The sequence below is a fragment of the Pan paniscus genome, chromosome 10, assembly GCF_029289425.2.
Source record: "Pan paniscus chromosome 10, NHGRI_mPanPan1-v2.0_pri, whole genome shotgun sequence".
Lineage (NCBI taxonomy): Eukaryota > Metazoa > Chordata > Mammalia > Primates > Hominidae > Pan > Pan paniscus.
The window spans coordinates 11,906,150-11,926,305 of NC_073259.2; the positions used below are offsets into that span (position 1 = coordinate 11,906,150).

The 20,156-nt window shown below is 50.4% G+C and overlaps 1 protein-coding gene across 1 annotated transcript in view; it reads right to left on the reverse strand.

Moving 5' to 3' along the window:
* Positions 1–426: 426 nt before the first annotated feature.
* The window catches only part of SCNN1A (sodium channel epithelial 1 subunit alpha), a 30,043-nt gene continuing 10,313 nt past the window's right edge, over positions 427–20,156 (reverse strand). Inside the window, exons 2-12 of the mRNA XM_008973741.4 lie at positions 17,649–17,916; positions 15,614–15,804; positions 9,353–9,456; positions 8,848–9,011; positions 8,326–8,424; positions 8,014–8,131; positions 2,908–2,986; positions 2,745–2,802; positions 2,531–2,586; positions 2,308–2,383; positions 427–1,834 (exon numbers count right to left, since the gene is read on the reverse strand). Coding sequence (XP_008971989.2) covers positions 1,454–1,834; positions 2,308–2,383; positions 2,531–2,586; positions 2,745–2,802; positions 2,908–2,986; positions 8,014–8,131; positions 8,326–8,424; positions 8,848–9,011; positions 9,353–9,456; positions 15,614–15,804; positions 17,649–17,916 — 1,594 coding nt within the window. The 3' untranslated portion in view covers positions 427–1,453. The remainder of the gene's footprint in view (positions 1,835–2,307; positions 2,384–2,530; positions 2,587–2,744; positions 2,803–2,907; positions 2,987–8,013; positions 8,132–8,325; positions 8,425–8,847; positions 9,012–9,352; positions 9,457–15,613; positions 15,805–17,648; positions 17,917–20,156) is intronic.

Below are 20,156 nucleotides of genomic sequence, written 5' to 3' on the forward strand. Positions count from 1 at the left end.
CAGGCAGATGAGGGTTCATTGCCGCCAGGTGGTAAGTGGGACTTGGCAAGTGGAGTGGGGGATGGGGAGGTTAGTGATGATGGTGACTAAAGCAGAGAAGGAAAAGGAGGTTCAGACAGTGGAGAGGGCAAGTCTCCCCAAACACTGTGAGGTAGGTCCCCTGAAGGGGTGGCATCATGTCTTCCCCCTTCCACCCTAACATGGCCATGGGCACATAGCAGACGCTCAGCAACGCCCATGGAGGAATTCACCAGAATGTTTGTCCCTCTTAAGACCCCGTGAAGAATGGTCACTTCCATGGTGCAGCCAAGGGGCATGGGAGTCTGTACCCTCTCCCAGCCCCAGGACCTCCCAGAAGCTTGGGTGATGACTTGTATCCACCCCCTACCCTCTTCATGATGCCCCATCCAGCTCTCCAGACATTCCTTCATGCAACAAACATTTATTGAGCTCCTGCCTTCTTGCTCCAAGCAGGATGATGGGCTAGACATGGAGCATACATAAACGGGCAAGATTCAGTCCCTGACCGCAAGGCACTTACAGTCTAGTTGGGAAGGGAGACACAAATGTACAAGAAAGTATGGTGCAACAGCAACACTCCAGCAGATGTTATAGTGTGCTACGGGAGCCCAGGAGAAGGCGGAGTGATCAATTTTGGGGAAGACAAGATGTGGCAGAAGCGTTCACAAAAGTAATGGTGTCTGAGCAGGGTTCTAAGGGATGCATAGGAGTTCTCTGGCAGATGGTTGGGGAAACTTTCAGGCTGAGGAAATATCTCAAGCAGACATGTAGAGGTATGAAAGACACAGGGCAGAGGCGCCGGGGCATGGCTCTGTGAGGGCATGGGTATGAGGCTAGAGGAGCCCTGGGTCTGCCTTTACTTACACGGGTCTGCTCTAGCCCTAGCCCTCGGCAGTCAGGGAAGGGGAATTGCCTAAGTAACAAAGGGGGCTTTTGGGTGGGGTTTCCCACCCAAGTTCAAGAGGAGGAGCAGACATCTGTGCTACTGGAGAGCAGTGTGGCCAGGCCAGTCGGGGGCTGGCTTAAGCCGTCGCTGGGCAGGAAACCCGTGCATGCCTGTGTGCACCCTTGGTTGTGTTTTGTCCTGGTTATCAGCGGTTTCTTAGGAAAGTTCCTTGTCAAAGCTCCAAGTTTCGCTTGGCTGATCCAAGGGAAAAAGAGACTTAGCTGCAGTTGGGTGGGGAAACCAGAGTGTTCAGAGGCAGTACCAAGGGGTACAGGGCTGGAGCCAAGGCACTTCTGGGCAGCTTCATCGGCCACTGTTCTTGGAGCAACTTCCTGAGCCCCTTACCCATCTTGCTTCCCCTCCACACATCAACGGCAGTTTGGGCGGCTCTGGGAGGAAGCCCTGCACATCCTTCAATCTTGCCAGGGCCAGCACCCTCCCACCAGAGGAGCATCTGCCTTGGTGCGAGGAACCTCTCCTTCCCTCTCAGGGCCCCCCCAGAGGACAGGCGGAGGAACCGGCCCCTGTGGAGCCCCCTGGAGATGGGCGGGGGCCCAGGGTGGCATAGGCAGGGGGAGGGGCTGTCAAGGCTGGAGAGGGAGCAGGGCCTGGCTGGGACAAGGACAGAGACGTGGGGTGGGGGCAGAAGTGGGAAGGAGGGGAGGATGCCAGGGTGGAGGCTACCTCCTGAGCACCCCTGCCCCCTCGGCCTGGAGACCAGTATCGGCTTCGGAACCTTCGGAGCAGCATGAGGAACGTGATGACCAGCAGGTCAAAGATGAGCTCAGCCATCTCCACCACAGACAACACCGAGGAGCCGAACCACAGGCTCCACTGGCTGCCCAGGTTGGACAGGAGGGTGACCATCTGTGAGAGGAGAGGTACACTGACAATGGGACAGAGGGTTCTGGATGGACTCTGGCAGAGGAGCCCCCTTCCCTCCTCACCAAGCTGTCTCCCTTCATCCCCGAAGACCCCCGAGTCCTCTCAGCCTCTCAGCAGCCCCCTGGGCTCTTTGTCTCTGCTCCTGGCCAGTGTCACCCAGAGAAAACTGATAACTGGCCCACAGTTAGGGGCAGCTGAAATGGGGGCATGGGTCAAGCACCTTCACCCCAGCATCTAGCATACCTGTCCCTCCCACCACCCCCAGAGACCTTATGCCCCGGCCGAGCTCCTTCTTCCAACCCTCCCAACCTCTCCCTTGACCCTCTTCTTTGTTCCCCTGCCTTTGAGACTCAGAGCCTTCTGGCCCACAGAGACAACCTTTTGGTTTTCCCTGACAGCCGCCCTGCTAAGTAAGACCCCCAGAGGATCACAGGCTCCATCCAGGCACGACCTACCGTGACAGAGGGAGACTCAGAATTGGTTTTGTAGTTCAGCTCCTTGAAGAAGATGTTGACTTTGGCCACTCCATTTCTTAGGTGTGGGGCAGAGGGTGGGAAGAAATGGTAGAGGATGAATTTCCTGGACCTTCCTCTAATCAACCATATCGATCCCTCTTCCTAGGTCTATTTTCCCTCCCAAAGATTCCTTTCTTGTGGCTGGGACCAGGGCAGGACTGACCTCTTGTTGTTGACGGTGTAATTGTTCTGTCGCGATAGCATCTGGAAGACCCATTCCTAGGAAAGAATGGGGGTGTCATCAAGGTCGCTCCCATATGCTTCAGGCTTACAGGGATAGGGTTGTGTCAAACACACTCATACACATAATACCCAGAGAAGGCCACAGCATTACATGGGCACACACATCCCCCACCCATCCCTTCCCCACACTCTACCTGGGATGTCACCGAGGGCCATCGTGAGTAACCAGCAGAGAGCTGGTAGCTGGTCACGCTGGGGATGGAGAAAGGTGCTCAGTGTTGGGGCAGAGCTCTCCCAAATGCTTGGCTCTGTAACCTGTATTCTACCCAACCTGTACCCGGGGAAGGGGACACTAACCTGCATGGCTTCCGGCACTTGGTGAAACAGCCCAGGTGGTCTGAGGAGAAGTCAACCTGGAGCTTATAGTAGCAGTACCCTGTGGGTACAGAGAGATGCCTGTTCTCCTAGGGCACCTCAGCTTTCTCTACCCCACACCCAAGAGGTCTCCCAAGATCCCTGGGTACCCACTTTACAAGAGCATTATTTAGCATTATAATGATGTCTTATGAGTGGCAGTACCAAGAAGCGTTTAAGAAATTAAGCTAAGCCAGGGACAGTGGCTCAGCACTTTGGGAGGCTGAGGTGGGAGGGTCGTTTGAGGCCAGGAGTTCAAGGTTGCAAGTGAGCTATGAGTGTGCCTTCGTACTCCAACTCTGGCAACAGAGTGAGACCTTGTCTCTAAAAAAAAAAAATTTTTAATAAACAAATTTTTTTTTTAGACGGAGTTTCGCTCTGTTGCCCACGCTAGAGTGCAGTGGCGCGACCTTGGCTCACTGCAAGCTCCGCCTCCAGGGTTCATACCATTCTCCTGCATCAGCCTCCCGAGTAGCTGGGAGTACAGGTGCCCGCCACCACGCCCGGCTAATTTTTCGTATTTTTAGTAGAGATGGGGTTTCTCTGTGTTAGCCAAGATGGTCTCGATCTCCTGACCTCGTGATCTGCCCGCCTCAGCCTCCCAAAGTGCTGGGATTACAAGCGTGAGCCACCGTGCCTGGCCTAAAAAATAAATTAATAAAGAAAGAAAATAAGCTAAGTCAGGCGAAAAACAAAACAGGATACACCAGTGTAAGGAAATATATGCTATGGACAAAAACATAAACGCCATAAAGAAAAATGGGAACAGGCCGGGCGCGGTGGCTCACGCCTGTAATCCCAGCACTTTTGGAGGCCAAGGAGGGCGGATCATGAGGTCAAGAGATCGAGACCATCCTGGCTAACATGGTGAAACTCCGTCTCTACAAAAAATACAAAAAATTAGCCAGGCATGGTGGTGGTTGCCTGTAGTCCCAGCTACTCGGGAGGCTGAGGCAGGAGAATGGCGTAAACCCGGGAGGCGGAGCTTGCAGTGAGCCCAGATCGCGCCATTGCACTCTAGCCTGGGTGACTGAGCGAGACTCCGTCTCAAAAAAAAAAAAAAGAAAAATGGGAACAATAATTGTATAAGAATAAGGGAATTAAGCCACAATAACATACCACTTCACACCCATTAAGATGTGTGTTATTTAAAAAAAGACAATAGGCTGGGTGCGGTGGCTCACGCCTGTAATACCAACACTTTGGGAGGCTGAGGCAGGTGGATTACCTGAGGTCAGGAATTCGAGACCAGCCTGGCCAACATGGTGAAATCCAGTCTCTACTGAAAATACAAAAATTAGCCGGGTGTGGTGGTGCACACCTGTAATCCCAGCTACTTGGGAGGCTGAGGCAGGATAATCGCTTGAACCTAGGAGGTGGAGGCTGTAGTTTGCCAAGATCGTGCCACTGCACTCCAGCCTGGGCAACAGAGTGAGAGTCTTCTCAAAATAAATAAATAAATAAATAAATAAAAATTTAAAAAGACAATAACAAGAACTGGCAGGATGTGGAGAAACTGAAAACCTCTTATACTGCTGCTAGAGATGTTCAACGGTGATGTCACTTCGGAAAACAGCCTGGTAGCTCCTCAAAAAAGGTTAAACATAGATTACCATATGACCTAGCAATTCCATTCCTAGGTATATACCCAAGAAAATGGAAAACATGCGTCCACACAAAAACTTGTACACAAATGTTCACAGCAGCATTATTCAAAATAACCAAAAAGTGGCAACAACACAAATGTCCACTAACTGATAAATGGGTAAACAAAGTGTGGTCTATCCATACAAGGGAGTGTTGTTATTCAGCCATATAAAGGAATGAGGCACTGCTATTGCTACCATACGGATGAACCTTGAAAATATTATGCTAAGTGAAATAAGGCAGACACGAGGGTCACACACTCTAAGATTCCATCTATATGAAAGATTCAGAATAGCCGGGCGCCGTGGCTTATGCCTGTAATCCCAGCACTTGGGGGCCAAGGCGGGCGGATCACCTGAGGTCAGGAGTTTGAGACCAGCCTGACCAATATGGTGAAACCCCATCTCTACTAAAAAATACAAAAATTAGCCGGGCTTGGCAGCGTGCGCCTGTATGTAGTCCCAGGTACTCGGGAGGCTGAGACAGGAGAATCGCTTGAACCTGAGAGGCGGAGGTAGCAGTGAGCCAAGATCGCGCCACTGCAGTCCAGTCTGGGCGACAGAGGGAGATTCTGTCTCCAGAAAAAAAAAAAAAAAAAAGATTCAGAATAGGCAAATCCATAGAGAAAGAAAGAATCGTGGTTGCCCAAGGGCTGGCAGTGGTGGAGGAGGGGAGGGAAGCTTGGGACTTGCTAATGAGTACAAGGTTTATTTATTTATTTATCTGAGACAGGGTCTCACTCCATTGCCCAGGCTGGAGTGCAGTGGCCTGATCATGGTTCACCGCAGCCTTGACCTCCTGGGCTCAGGTGATTCTCCCACCTCAGCCTCCCAAGTGGCTGGGTCTGCAGGTGCACACCACCATGCCCAGCTAATTTTTGTAAAGACAGGGTTTCGGCACATCGCCCAGGCTGGTGTCGAAATCCTGGGCTCAAGTGATCTGCCCACCTTGGCCTCTCAAAGTGCTGCGATTACAGGCATGAACCACCGTGCCTGGCCTGAGTGAGTACAAGGTTTCTTTTGGGAACACTAAAAATATTCCAAAACTGATTATATGATGATTGCACAACTCTGGGACTATACTTAAAACCTAAAATTAAAACTAAAATTTGACTAAAATGAAGCTGTACGCTTTAAACGAGTGAATTGTATGGGATATAAATTATCTCAATAAAGCTATTACCAAAATAATAATAATAATAATGGAACTGTAGATTCACCTCCTCCCCTATTTCCCAAATTCTAAGTAAGGTTATTTTGTCATTATTGCTACTTTTAGTTCCTCAGTCTGAAGTCCTTCTTCATTTCTGACCCAAATCCCTACCAGGGCTGGAGATCTTTAGGAAGAAGGGGAAGCAGCTGGCCCTCTTCTCCGGGGAAGTAAGCCCTAGGAAATGCAACAGACTGTGCTTTTAGCCTTACTTCCTCTCTCATCCTCACAACTTCTCAGCAATCAATATTGTTATTTTTCACTCACAGATGTGCAAACCCACAAAGTAGAAATAATTATTTGAGGGGAGGGAGAAATCACAGGTGGCATCTCCTCTGTCCCAGTCCTGTATACCCTGGGACGTGTCACATCCTCCCCCTGGACCTTAATTTGCTCATCTGAGACAGGAGATGAGGCCAGATGGCCTTTGGGTTTCCCCCAGTTCTGATGTGCTACAATCCTCTAAGGTCAGAGAGACAGGAACCAGGAGGCCACGACTGGAAAGTCCAGGCAGAAGAGAACTGCGGAGCCAGCCCAGGGAAGGACAGAAGCGGAAAAGTCACCACAGACAGGAACAAGGTAGGGATGGACGCTGAACTCTGGGGTGAGACAATCCGCTGCCTTTGAGGGCCTCTGTGTCTCCAGTGCCCACTACCATGTCCCCTCCCGTGATGGCCCTCCGCCCACCCTGTGGGACAGCTGGGCCCAGGGGAGAGCCCTGGGAGGAGGAACTGCAGGGGGAACAGGCCAGCTGTGCCAGGGAAGAGCATGAACTCCAGGAATGCAAACCCTTGCAGCTTACATATTTTCTTTTTGTGATTTTCTTTCTCTCTCAGCTTCCTGGCACACGACTTCCCTGCCAAACAACTCAACTGTAGTCAAAAGGAAAGAGATTTGTCTAGTCCTATACCAGGATAAGGAGGAGATTCCAAGGTGCTCCAAACTTTACTGATTGTGCCCTTGTTCAGGTAAAAAAAAAAAAAAAAAAAAAAATCTTAAATAAACAGGTCCAATACATGTATTTGATTTATAAATTATATACCTCTACTATTGAATGGATACAGTATGTCCATTCTAAAGCACATAAGATGGCAAATGTGAAGGAATGAGATAGACCCATGTAACTTTTAATATTTTCTTCCTGCTCCCCAGGGAAGTGTTGTGTACCCCACCCAGTCCCTCCGGAGCCTGCCCAGCTAAGCGCCCTGGGCACTGAGCAGGGAAGCTGTGGGCAGAGCATGCACTGAAACCTTAGCAGCCAGTGAGGAACCGCTGGAGGTTTTCTCACGTGCTCTTCCTTCCTTCTGCTGCAGGTTGTTTTTATTTTTATCTTTATTTTTATTTTTATTTATTTATTTTTTTTTGAGACTGAGTCTTGCTGTCGCCCAGGCTGGAGTGCAGTGGCACAATCTTGGCTCACTGCAGGCTCCGCCCCCCAGGGTTCACGCCATTCTCCTGCCTCAGTCTCCCGCGTAGCTGGGACTACAGGCGCCCGCCACCTCGCCCGGCTAATTTTTTGTATTTTTAGTAGAGACGGGGTTTCACCGTGTTAGCCAGGATGGTCTCGATCTCCTGACCTCGTGATCCGCCCGCCTTGGCCTCCCAAAGTGCTGGCATTACAGGCGTGAGCCACCGTGCCCGGCCTGCAGGTTGTTTTTAAATGGGACAATTCCTTGACAAACACACAAAGGCCAAAACAGAGAGACTGCAACACTGACAGGGAGGAACAGAGATAGAAGAGAGAGGGAGGCCGAGGTGGGTGGATCATGAGGTCAGGAGATTGAGACCATCCTGGCTAACAGGGTGAAACCCCGTCTCTACTAAAAATACCAAAAAATTAGCCGGGCATGGTGGCGGGCACCTGTAGTCCCAGCCACTTGGGAGGCTGAGGCAGGAGAATGGTGTAAAGCCGGGAGGCGGAGCTTGCAGTGAGCCGAGATCACACCACTGCTCTCCAGCCTGGGTGACAGAGCGAGACTCCATCTCAAAAAAAGAGAAAAAAAGAGAGAGAGACTGAGGGAGAGGGAAACTGACAGAGGCAGAGACTAAAGGCTGAAAAACAAGAGCAAGGAAGGATTCATCCCAGCAGGTGGGAGCCAGAAGTCATCCCCACAAGCAGGGGACAGAGAGGAAAAAGTGCCTCAGTGAGTACTGGGGTCAGTGGGGCAGGGTGGGGGCTCCCTGGAGTCTCACCCCAGGAACTGTGCTTTCTGTAGTCACAGTACTCCACGTTCTGGGGCCGCGGATAGAAGATGTAGGCACAGCCACACTCCTTGATCATGCTCTCCTGGAAGCAGGAGTGAATACACACCTGGAAGGGAGGAGGGTGGAGAGGAGAGGGGGTTCAGGCCTGAACTCAGCAGTTCTCTGCACAGAGCCTCCATCCTCTTTCCACCACCCCCCAGTTTCCCTCTCTCTCTCTCACATACACAAACCCCTCCAGCTTTGCAGGACCAGCCAGGGCAGGCCTGGGAGTGGCTGCCACGGAATCAGGTTGGGCCTCACCTGCTGTGTGTACTTTGAAGGGTAAAGGTTCTCGACAGGAACATCACTGCCATTCTTGGTGCAGTCGCCATAATCGCCCCCAAGTCTGTCCAGGGTTTCCTATGAACCCACATACACCAAGAGATCAGAGGACAGAGCAAGTGCCTCTGGGTTCTCTGCCTTCCCTCAGTTCCAGGTTGTATCTCACACCTGCCAGCCCCTCCTACTGGCCTCACCCTCTCAATACATGCTTCCAGCCACCCCCATGCCCACCCACTGCTCATTTCAAGGCCACTAGGCCCAGAGCATCCCCAGAAACCCTAAGCATGCCTTGAATGCCTTCTCAGCACTTGTCCCCCAGGGTCCACCCTGCAGGGCTTTACTTCCCAGTGCCAGCCCCTCTGCCCCTCATTCCTGCTCCTGAAGACCTCCACATGCTCAAGGCCCACCCCACATGCTCTCCCTCTCCAGCCTCCCATGCCTCCCCGCTGCCCCTCTGCAATCTGAGGCGCTCCTTCCAGGCCTCCCAGTCAGCATCCTTGCCTTCCTCATGCTGATGGAGGTCTCCACGCCAGGCCGCAAGTTAAAGCCACCATCATCCATAAAGGCAGGTTCATCCTGCCCGTGCACCATTACCCGGGCCCCAGTCACTGTGGACAGCAGGGGAATGAAGTCATTCTGCTCTGCGCGCAGCATCAGGGACAGACCTAGGGGTGCAGAGAGAGCAGAGTTGGCAGAGGCGGGAATCCTAGAAAAGAGTTAGGAGATGGAAATCCACTCTCCCTTCCTTGCCCAGTCTCTAAAGCTGCAAGAGAAGCAAGTTCAGGAAGACCCGCAAAGGGACCTGGCAACCCCTGAGCTGGAATCTGGAGGCAGGAGGAAGACCTGGGACGGGATTCCTCTCATGCCTGGAACGGACTATGTGGCACCTATTGGGGAGAGACAGCAGACAGGACCCCTCCCAGCAGCTCTAGGAGGTGAGCTCAAGGTAAGTACAGGTGAGTGGCTGAAGCAGAGGGCGCCATGGAGCAAGCAGGGAGCTTCTCACCATTGTTGATTCCAGGCATGGAAGACATCCAGAGGTTGGAGTTGTTCTTGTCATTGAAAGTATAGCAGTTTCCATACATCGGGTGGTGGAAGTGAGAGTAATTCCTTATCAGGAAAGAGAGAGTAGGGTCAGAGAGGAAAGTGTAGGTGGTGCAGGGAATAGGGAGATGAGGCAGAGAGAAATGTCCACTCTCTTAAACTCCTACAGGACTTGTGCCTTTCAGAGCCATTTGTTTCCTGATCACCTACTATGTGCTGGCACAATGCCGAGAGCTTTACTCACACTCCCTCAGTCACTCCAACCAACAGCCTGTGAGAGTCTCATCCTCATATCACAGAGGAGGAAGCTAAGGCTCAGAGAGCTCAAACAGCTGGCCCAAGGTCACACATCTACCTTCTAGTCCAGGCTCCTCTCACCAGGCCATCTGGGTTCACCGGCATTGACTTCCGTGCTGCCTTGTAACTTCTCTCTTGTTGCATTATAAAGATTCTTGCATGTCCCTAACTGCCCATGCATCTAAGTGTTAGTTCCCCCATTGAATCATGAGCTCCTTGATGACAGGAGCCACATCTCATTCATCTCTGTGTCATCTCTGGGTTAGTTGCATAGATCCTGTCATCTAGGAGATAGAGGAGATGATTAATAAATAGTTGTTGAGTGAGGAATGAATGAATGAATGAATGAATGAAGGGGAGGAGGGGAGCAGGGTTAAAGGAGAAAGTGTGACCAGTGGTGAGCACGGAGCTGAGGGGAGGAAGATCAGTACCAAGTGTTTCCCGGGAGCCTCTTGCATCAGTATGTCTCAGAATGGTAGGTCCAAAACTCATCTGTGACAGGTGTGGGGACAGAGAGAAAGCAATCACAGAGGCAACACAGCTGCAGTAGGACTGCAATTTCACAGCAAATCACAGGTTCCAGAACAGGGAGGCTGTGTGGGTTGTAGCACAGCACATGTGCCACACGGCACAGAGAGGATCTGTGTTCTGCTACCCTGCCATCTTGGAGCTAGCGACGGGAGCCGGGCAAAGACGGAAAGGGGACTTCGGCCAGTGAGCAGCAGAGGAGGACTAAAGAGAAGAGGGAGAAGAGGCTGGCCAGAGATAAAGGGTGGGGTTCTGGTTGTACGGTCTCGAGCAGGTCATTGTTTCTAAGCTTATTCTCCTCCTCTGTAAAATGTAGGGTGATTCTGTAAAATGAGGAGATTGGAACTAGGTGATCCGGGATATTCCACTGGCCTTGAAGAACAAAGGCACAGAGGCGTGACATACTGGTGCACATTCTAGGATGTACTGGGAAGTCAGCACTTCTAGAGCCCAGGCTAGATGCAGGGAAGGACTGAAGGAGAGGCTACAGAGGTGGCCAGTCCTGAAGGCTGGTGAGCCCTTCTCACACAGAGAGGGGACAAGTATAATGGTGGGTGCCACCCCCATGGAAAGCAGGCACAAGTTTCATCAGAGGTGGAACAACACGGATGGGTTTTAAAACATAGAGCTTCGAAAAAAAAAAGTGGTGGGGCACAGTGGCTCACACCTGTAATCCCAACACTTTGGGAGGCGAGACAGGTGGATCAGTTGAAGTCAGAAGTTTGAGACCAGCCTGGCCAACATGGTGAAACCCCGTCTCTACCAAAAATACAAAAATTCGCCAGGCGTGGTGGTGGGCGCCTATTATCTCAGCTAGTCGGGAGGCTGAGGCAGAAGAATCGCCTAAACTTGGGAGGTTGCAGTGAGCTGAGATTGCACCACTGCACACTACAGCGAGACTCTGTCTCAAAAAAAAAAAAAATAGTAAGAGGTGAAATGAGATCTATAACACAATACCATTTATGTAAATTAAATACAGATTTTGCAAAAACACATAGAGATACACACTAAGCACATTACTATAGTGGCCTATGAGAATCAGTATAATGTGATGGTTAAGAGCACAGACTCAGCCAGGCGCAGTGGCTGACGCCTGTAATCCCAGCACTTTGGGAGGCCGAGGCGGGTGGGGTCACCTGAGGTCAGGAGTTTGAGACCAGCCTGGCCAACATGGTGAAACCCCATCTCTACTAAAAATACAAAATTAGCCGGGCATGGCGGCACATGCCTGTAATCCCAGCTACTCAGGAAGCTGAGGCAGGAGAATCACTTGAACCTGGGAGGTGGAGGTTGTCATGAGCTGAGATTGTGCCATTGCACTCCAGCCTGGCCAGTAAGAGTGAAACTCCGTCTCCAAAAGAAAAAAAAAAAAAAGAGCACAGACTCCAGAATTAAATTCCTTGTATTTGAATCCTCGGGCTCTAACAAGTATTAGATGTGGGACCAAACAAGTTACTTACTTAATCTCTCTGTACCTCAGTTTCCTCAGCTGTAAAATGGGGATAATAAAAATATCAACCTCACAGGGGTGTTGAGCATGAAATTATGCTTAGAATGGTGTCTAGCCTTAGTAAGAGCTGTATTAGCTCACTAGTACGATTACAGGGATTCATTAAGATGGCTAAAGTCAAAAAGACAGAAAATAGCATGAGGAGGAGGTAGAGAATTTAGAACCTTCATACATTGCTGTTGGGAATGTTAAATGGTGTGACCATTTGGAAAAGTCTGGTAGCTCCTCAAAATGTTAAATATAGAGTTACCACATGACCCAGCAGTTCCACTCATAGGTAAACACCCAAGAGAAATAAAAACATAGATCCATGTACAGGATCCACAAAAACATGTACAGGAATGTTCATAGCAGCATTAATCATAACAGCCAAAAAGTAGAAACAATCCAAATGTCCATCAACTGAGAATGGATAAGCAAAAATGTGGGCCGGGCGTGGTGGCTTATGCCTATAATCCCAGCACTTTGGGAGGCCGAGGCAGGAGGATGGCTTGAGCTCAGGAGTTCAAGATCAGCCTGGGCACCATAGTGAGACCTAGTCTCTACTAAAATTAAAAAAAATTAGCTGGGCATGGTGGCATGAGCCTGTAGTCCCAGCTACTTGGGAGGCTGAATCAGGAGGATCGTTTCAGCCCAGGAAATCAAGGCTACAGTGAGGTCTGATTGTGCCACTGTACTCCAGCCTGGGTAACAGAGTGAGAATCTGTCTCAAAAAAAAAAAAAAAAGGTGGTGTATCTACACAATATGATAGTATTCAGCCATAAAAATGAAGTTCTGATCCATGCTACAACATGGATAAGCTTTGAAAACGTTATGCTAAATGAAAGAGACCACTCACAAAAGACCACATATTGTACGATTCCACTTACGTGAAATGTCCACCATAGGCAATCCATAGAGACAGAAAGCAGAAGAGTGGCTCTCAGGGCTTGGAGGAGGGGAGAAAATGGGGAAGAACTGCTAATGTGTACAGGGTTTCTTTTTGGGGTAAGGAAAATATTCTAAAAACAGGTAGTGGTAATGGTTACACAACTCCAAATATATTAAAAATCACTAAATTATACATATTAAAAGGATACATTTATGGTTTGTAAATTATATCTCAATAAAAGTGTTATTAAAAAAAGATTATAGGGCGGGGGAAAAGGGTGTAGTTATCGGGGAGGAAAGGGGTGAGAAAGCCATGCTAAGGAGCGCTAACTTGATGCTGGAGGCTGTGAGAGACACTGAACGATTTTAAACAGGAGGATACAGTTTGGATGTTTGTCCCCTCCAAGTCTCATGTTGAAATGTGATCCCCCATGTTGGAGGTGATCCTAGCTGGGAGGTGTTTGGGTCACAGGGGTGGGTCCCTCTTGAATGGCTTGGTGCCCTCCTCACAGTAATGAGTGAATCCTCACACTATTAATTAGTTCACCCGATAGCTGGTTGTTTAAAAGTGCCTGGTCTCTCTCTCTCTTGCCCCCTCTCCTCCCCTTCTACCATGAATAAAAGTTTCCTGAGGCCTCCCCAGAAGCTGGAGCAGATGCTGGTGCCATGCTTGTACAATCTGCAGAACCCTGAGCCAATTAAACCTCTTTCCTTTATAAATTACCCAGACTCAGATATTCCTTTTTTTTTTTTTTTCAGATGGAGTCTTGCTGTGTCGCCCAGGCTGGAGTGCAGTGGTGCGATCTCGGCTCACTGCAACCTCCACCTCTTGGGTTCAAGCAATCCTCCTGCCTCAGCCTCCTGAGTAGCTGGGGCCACAGATGTGTGCCACCATACCCGGCTAATTTTTATATTTCCAGTAGAGATGGGGTTTCGCCATGTTGGCCAGGCTGATCTCTAACTCCTGACCTCAGGTGATCCGCCCATCTCGGTCTCCCAAAGTGCTGGGATTACAGGCATGAGCCACCGTGCCCGGTGAGATATTCCTTTATAGCAACGCAAAATGGACTAACACACAGGACTAACTGGAATAGTTACATGTGGTGACGTGAAGTAAGGATGAAGTACAAAGATTCCTGTAGTTGCAGAAGGAAGGGAGGATTTGGAGGCAAAAGAACGCAGTAGGGTGGAGTGGTGGGTATAACAACCCAGGCGAGAAATGAGGCTCTGAGCTGACCTAAGCGCCTAAGTGCCAAGATAAAGATGAACCATGGACTTTCTGTTGAGGGGGAGGCAGGCACACAGAGCAAAGGGAGGGCATCGGGTGAGGGCATAGGGAAAGCACAGGTGTCCATGGACTTTCTGTTGAGGGGGAGGCAGGCACACAGAGCAAAGGGAGGCATCGGGTGAGGGCATAGGGAAAGCACAGGTGTCCAGGTGACGGTCAGAGGAACTTGGTGGCAGGTGTGGGCTGACTCAGGCTTAGGTGTTGCTACCATCTTACTTCCCAGCTGGTAGTTTCTGTCCTCAAACAAATGCAAAGACTAAAAACAGAACAAAATCGTGTACTGGGCAGAGTGTGTGTGAAGGGTAAGAAGTGACACCTTGCCCTGTGGCCATTCTTCAGCAACAGGGGAGGGAATGCCCCCTGTAGGGTGGAGCCAGGCAGAGGCAGGGAGATGGCTCCGGAAAATAAACGAGCAGGAGGAGAAGGCAGGGGAGGAGGGGGCCAGAGGTTACAGAAGGGGACCCCCCCTCGCCTCAGCCTCTCCCAGCCCTCAGAGAACCTGCAGCTGCTATGAGCTGCTTGCAAGGACATTATAACAGGGGTCCTCACAGAATGAATGCCCGAGGGGTAGTAGGGTGGGAAGAATCCTTAGCCAGGGCCGGCCCATTCCCAAGGGCAAGTCACTTCACCTGTCTGAGTACAAGAGTAATGAAACCCATCATTTACTGTGGTCTATAAAGTGCCCTCACGTTTGTATCTCACGCACTTGGTACAGCTCTTGAGATGAGTGTTATCGTCATCATCTTCGTCACTTGAGTAAAAGTGCCAAAGGGGCATGGATTATATAGTTTTTCCTTTGATGTAGTCCAAATGCCTAGAACAGTGACTGGCACATAGCCCAGATAGTCAAAACTATTTGTTGAACGAACACTGAATGAATCTCATTTTTTGTTTTACTTCCATTTTACAATCTAAGAAATAGGCTCTAAAGGATGACGTGATACATCCAGAGTCACCTGGCCAGGAAGTGACAGAGCTAGAGTGGGAACTTAGGTTTAGTCCCTCAACCCATGCCACTCCACCTCACTACTACTGCCAGCCTCAGCTCAGGGAACAGAGTATGAGACAGATGATCTCCTAGGCCCTTTTGAGCTTTGATGCTAGGGAGAAAGGGGCCTTAGAAAGACCAAGACCCTGGCCAGGCATGGTGGCTCACGCCTGTAATCCCAGCACTTTGGGAGGCCAAGGCAGGCAGATCACCTGAGGTCAGGAGTTGGAGACCAGCCTGACCAACATGGACGTTGACCAACGTCTCTACTAAAAATAAAAAAATTAGCCAGGCGTGGTGGCGCATGACTGTAATCCCAGCTACTCAGGAGGCTGAGGCAGGAGAATTGCTTGACCCCGGGAGGTGGAGGTTGCAGACAGCCGAGATTGCGCCATTGCACTCCAGCCTGAGCAACAAGAGCAAAACTCCATCTCAAAAAAAAGAAAAAAAAAAAAGACCAAGATCCATGCTTCCAGCCTTTGGTTTCTCAAAGCCCTAGTCTTCCCAAGGCATCCTGTGAGGCCACTTCCCTCAGATCCAGCAGTGCAGGGAGCAGCAGGAGTTCGTAGGGTGCTCTCTGGGGCAGGGTGTGGGCCCAAAGCCAGTGCTTCCCCCTGGCCTGCTGGCACTGGCATTTTTTTAGTCAACACGCATTTCCTGGGCCCTGCCCATGCAGGGCGTGAGGCTGACCCAGGGAAGCGGACCCCGCAGAGAGCAAGGAGCCAGGCAGGACTGACTCACGCCTGGTTGCAGGAGACCTGGTTGAAGCGGCAGGCGAAGATGAAGTTGCCCAGCGTGTCCTTCTCCAGGGATGGCAGAGTCTCTGGCAGCCTCGACAGGATGTTGATGTAGTGGAAGCGGTACCACTCCCTCACCGCATCCACCCCTGATGAGTATGTCTGGTAGAAGCAGTCCGATTTGTTCTGGTTGCACTGGACACAGAGACTAGAGTCAGAGGGGAAACGCAGCCGGGGATAAGCCCCTTGGCAGGGCCAAGGGCAAAGAATGAGTGATCTGGGGTTCTGAGGACTGACGGACAGGAGTCGGAAGCCAGGAGTGGGGAAAGACAGAAGTGGAAGAGAAGCAGAAGTCCCTAGGAGCATGGACCAGGGGAGCATGGGATTAAGGGAGTTGCAGGCCAGGAAAGGAGACCAGTAGCTGCACACACACGGTTTTGGTTCATTTATACCTCCCCTGCCTAGGGTGGAAGGAGCAAGACTTTCCCTCCCATTTCACTGATGGGAAGACTGAGGGATCAAGAGATCTGTCCCAGCAAGAGCTGGGACTAGGACTCCAGTCCCCAGCCCACTCTTACTAATGGGAACTTCCCTGTCTCCTTTCCTTGGCTCCTCCCTCATTTTCCCTTGCTCCTTTCTTTCTTTTTTTTTGGCAGACGAGCTCACTCTGTCACTCAGGCTGGAGTACAGTGGTGTGATCAAGGCTCACAGCAGCCTCCATCTCCCGAGTTCAAGCAATTCTCCCATCTCAGCCTCCTAAGTAGCTGGAACTACAGGCTTGTGCCACCACATGGGCTAATTTTTGTATTTTTTTTTGTAGAGATGGGGTTTCACTATGTTGACCAGGCTGGTCTAAAACTCCTGGGCTCAGGTGATCTGCACGCCTAGGCCTCCCAAGTGCTAGGATTACAGGCGGGAGTCACTGCACCCAGCCTTATTTTATATTAAAAAAAATAAAAATTGGGACGGGTGCGGTGGCTCACTCCTGTAATCGGGCACTTTGGGAGGCCGAGGCGGGCAGATCACCTGAGGTCGGGAGTTGGAGGCCAGCCTGACCAACATGGAGAAACCCCATCTCTACTAAAAATATTAAAAATTAGCCAGGCATGGTGGTTCATGACTGTAATCCCAGCTAGTCGGGAGGCTGAGGCAGGAGAATCGCTTGAACCCAGGAGGTGGAGGTTGCAGTGAGCTGAGATCGCGCCATTGCACTCCAGCCTGGGCAACAAGAGCGAAACTCCGTCTCAAAAAAAAAAAAAAAAAATTAAGTTTCCTTTTTTTTGCTTGTTTTTTGAGATGGAGTCTTGCTCTGTCGGCCAGGCTGGAATGCAGTGGCTCAATCTCGGCTCACCGCAACCTCTGCCTCCCGGGTTCAAGCGATTCTTCTGGCTCAGCTTCCCGAGTAGCTGGGATTACAGGTGAGTGCCACCAAGCCCGGCTAATTTTTGTATTTTTAGTAGAGATGGGGTTTTACCATGTTGGCCAGGCTGGTCTCGAACTGCTGACCTCAGGTGATCCACCCGCCTCAGCCTCCCAAAGTGCTGGGATTACAGGCATGAGCCACCGCCCCCAGCTAAGTTTCCTTTTTTTACTGTCTCCTTATTCTCTATCTTGGGCTGTTAGCCCAGTTCTCCATCACGCTGGAGGGTCCTAACTGAGTCCCACTAGTGGGCACTGGAATTCAGAAAGTTGCATTTTCCTTCCTGAATCAAGGACCAGAAACAGTAAAACAATAATAATAATAATAATAATAATAATAATAATGCATTTTCCATAATAAATTTGACTTCCTACCCCTGAAACGCTTCTACATAGGACCCCAGGGAGGAGGCCCCAAAAGCTTGGGCACCAAGAGGTGTTATTTTAATTATCTAGTTATTATTTGTATTTATTTACTTTTATTTGCCCGCGAGCCCACGAGGCCCCGCGTGGTGTCACTGGGCTGCGCGGGCGGGTCAGGAAAGGAGCGGAGCCCATGGGTGGGCGGGGCCAGGGGCCGGCGAGGGGCGGGGCGGGTCCCTCGGCGCTGGGGGCCTCACCAGCTGGAAGCCGATCTTCCAGTCCTTCCAGTCCACCTGGGGGTTGTTGTCCCGCACGCTGGAGGCCACGCTACGGGCTCGACGGGCCCCGTGAGGCGGGGGCGGGACCCTCAGGCGCTGCAAGGGGTGCGGCAGAGTCCCCCGCAGGTCGCGACGGCTGCGGGAGCCGGCCACGAGAGTGGTGAAGGAGCTGTATTTGTACAGGTCAAAGAGCGTCTGCTCTGTGATGCGGTCCAGCTCCTCCAGCTCCTCTTTAATTTCCGGGTACCTGAAGGGGCGAGGGGAAGAGGGTCAGGCCAGGGGCCCTGGAGCGAGTGTCTGGCCCCTCCGGGGTCAGGGTCCTCATCTGTGCCCCGGGAGGCCGGTCCATCCCGGAGAAGCCTGGGCGGGGCTGGGGTCGTCGTGGCGCCTCCTGGCCGTCCGGCGGTGAAGGGTAAACAGGTGTGTCCGCCGGGAAGGCGGAGGCCACGGCGAGCCCAGCCGGGACACTGTGGACTGTTTATTGAAGGAGAGAGGCAGGAGGCGCCTGTCGTCTGTGGGGCGCTCTCCCCCTCGCCCGGACCTAGAAGGGAACCCGGAACTTGTCTGCCCTTTCCCAAAGAGGGGAAGGGTGAGGGCCTCGGCCTTGGCGTGACTGCGGTACCCAGGTCATCCCGCCCTGATCCCCGCAGGCGAGTGTCGGTGGCCTTTTGTCTTGAGTGCCGCTTGGCACCGAAATCAAGAGTTCACAACTGAACTTTTAGAATCTCCAACTCTAAAAATACAGGATGCCCCACCCACCCCGCCTCCCTCCTCCAAAGACTGTTCTAATGTGTTTCGGGTGTGGCCTAAACACCGTAAATTAAACACAGCTCACTGTAAATCCCTACATTCCTTCTTAATACAATTACTGTTACCATCTCCATCATGAAAGTCCAGAGTAGCAGGGCCTGAGGGATGTAATCTACCAAAACAAAACAAATATAGAACTAACAAACTGAACAAGGTTGCAGGGTACACAACAAATACACAAAAAAAATTAATTGCATTTAGGCCGGGTGTGGTGGCTCACGCCTGTAATCCCAGCATTTTGGGAGGCCGAGGTGGGCAGATCACGGGGTCAGGGTATCGAGACCACCCTGGCTAACACGGTGAAACCCCGTCTTTACTAAAAAAAAAAAAATACAAAAAATTAGCCGGGCTTGGTGGCGGGCGCCTGTAGTCCCAGCTACGCGGGAGGCTGAGGCAGGAGAATGGTGTGAACCCGGGAGACGGAGCTTGCAGTGAGCCGAGATCGCGCCACTACACTCCAGCCTGGGAGACAGAGCGAGACTCCGTCTCAAAAAAAAAAAAAAAAAAAAAAAATTAATTGCATTTCCGTCTCAAAAAGAAATTAATTGCATTTCTACATGCTGGCAACAGAAAATTGGAAAACCAGAAATACAACAGCAATATTAAATAACATAAACAACATCAAATACATAGAAATAAATGTAACAAAAGATGTGCAAGACTGAAAAATATATTGAAATCCTTGCTGAAATAAATCAAAGATCAGAATAAGTGGAGATATATATATATATGGATTCAACACAACCCCTATCAAAATTCCAGCTTTTTTTTTTTTTTTTTTTTGGACAGGATCTTGCTCTGTCACCCAAGCTGGGGTGCAGTGACACAATCGCCGCTCACTGCAGCCTCCTCTTGGGCTCAAGCAATCCTCCCGCCTCAGCCTCCCTAGTAGCTGGGACCAAAAGTGTGCCACCACACCAAGCTAATTTTTATATTTTTTGTAGAGAGGGGGTTTCACCACGTTGCCTGGGCTGGACTCCAACTCCTGAGCCCAAGCAATCACCAGCCTCAGCCTCCTAAAGTGCTGGGATTGCAGGCGTGAGCCACTGCACCTGGCCCCAGCAGGTATTTTTAAAGAAATTGACATACTGCTTCTAAGACTTATCTGGAAATGCAAACAATCTAGAATAGCTAGAAAATTTTAGAAAAGAAGAGCCAAGTTGGAAAATGTATTCCTCCTGACTTTAGTATTTACTATAAAGCCACAGTAATCAAAACAATGCGGTTCTTGGTAAGGAGAGACAATAGATCAGTGGAATAGAATAGAGTCCAGAAATAAACTCATGCATAGATGGTCAACTGATTTTTGGCCAAAACACCAATTCAATTCAGTGTAGAAAATAAAATTTGTTAGCAGGTTCTGCTAGAACAACTGAATACTGTATTGGAAAAAAAATGACCCTCAATCTCTACCTTATACTATACAGGCAAAAATTAATTCAAGAAGGATCATAACGTAAACATGAAATTCAGAACCATAAACACTCTAGAAGATGGAAGATATCTTCCTGACCTTGGGGTAGGCAAAATTCTCTTGTAAGAAAAATATCTAACAAATAATCCCTAGAACAACCCTATGTAGTAGGCACTTTATGAACAGACCTACCTTTTTTTTTTGAGACGGAGTCTCAATTGCCCAGGCTGGAGTGCAGTGGCGCGATCTCGGCTCACAAGCTC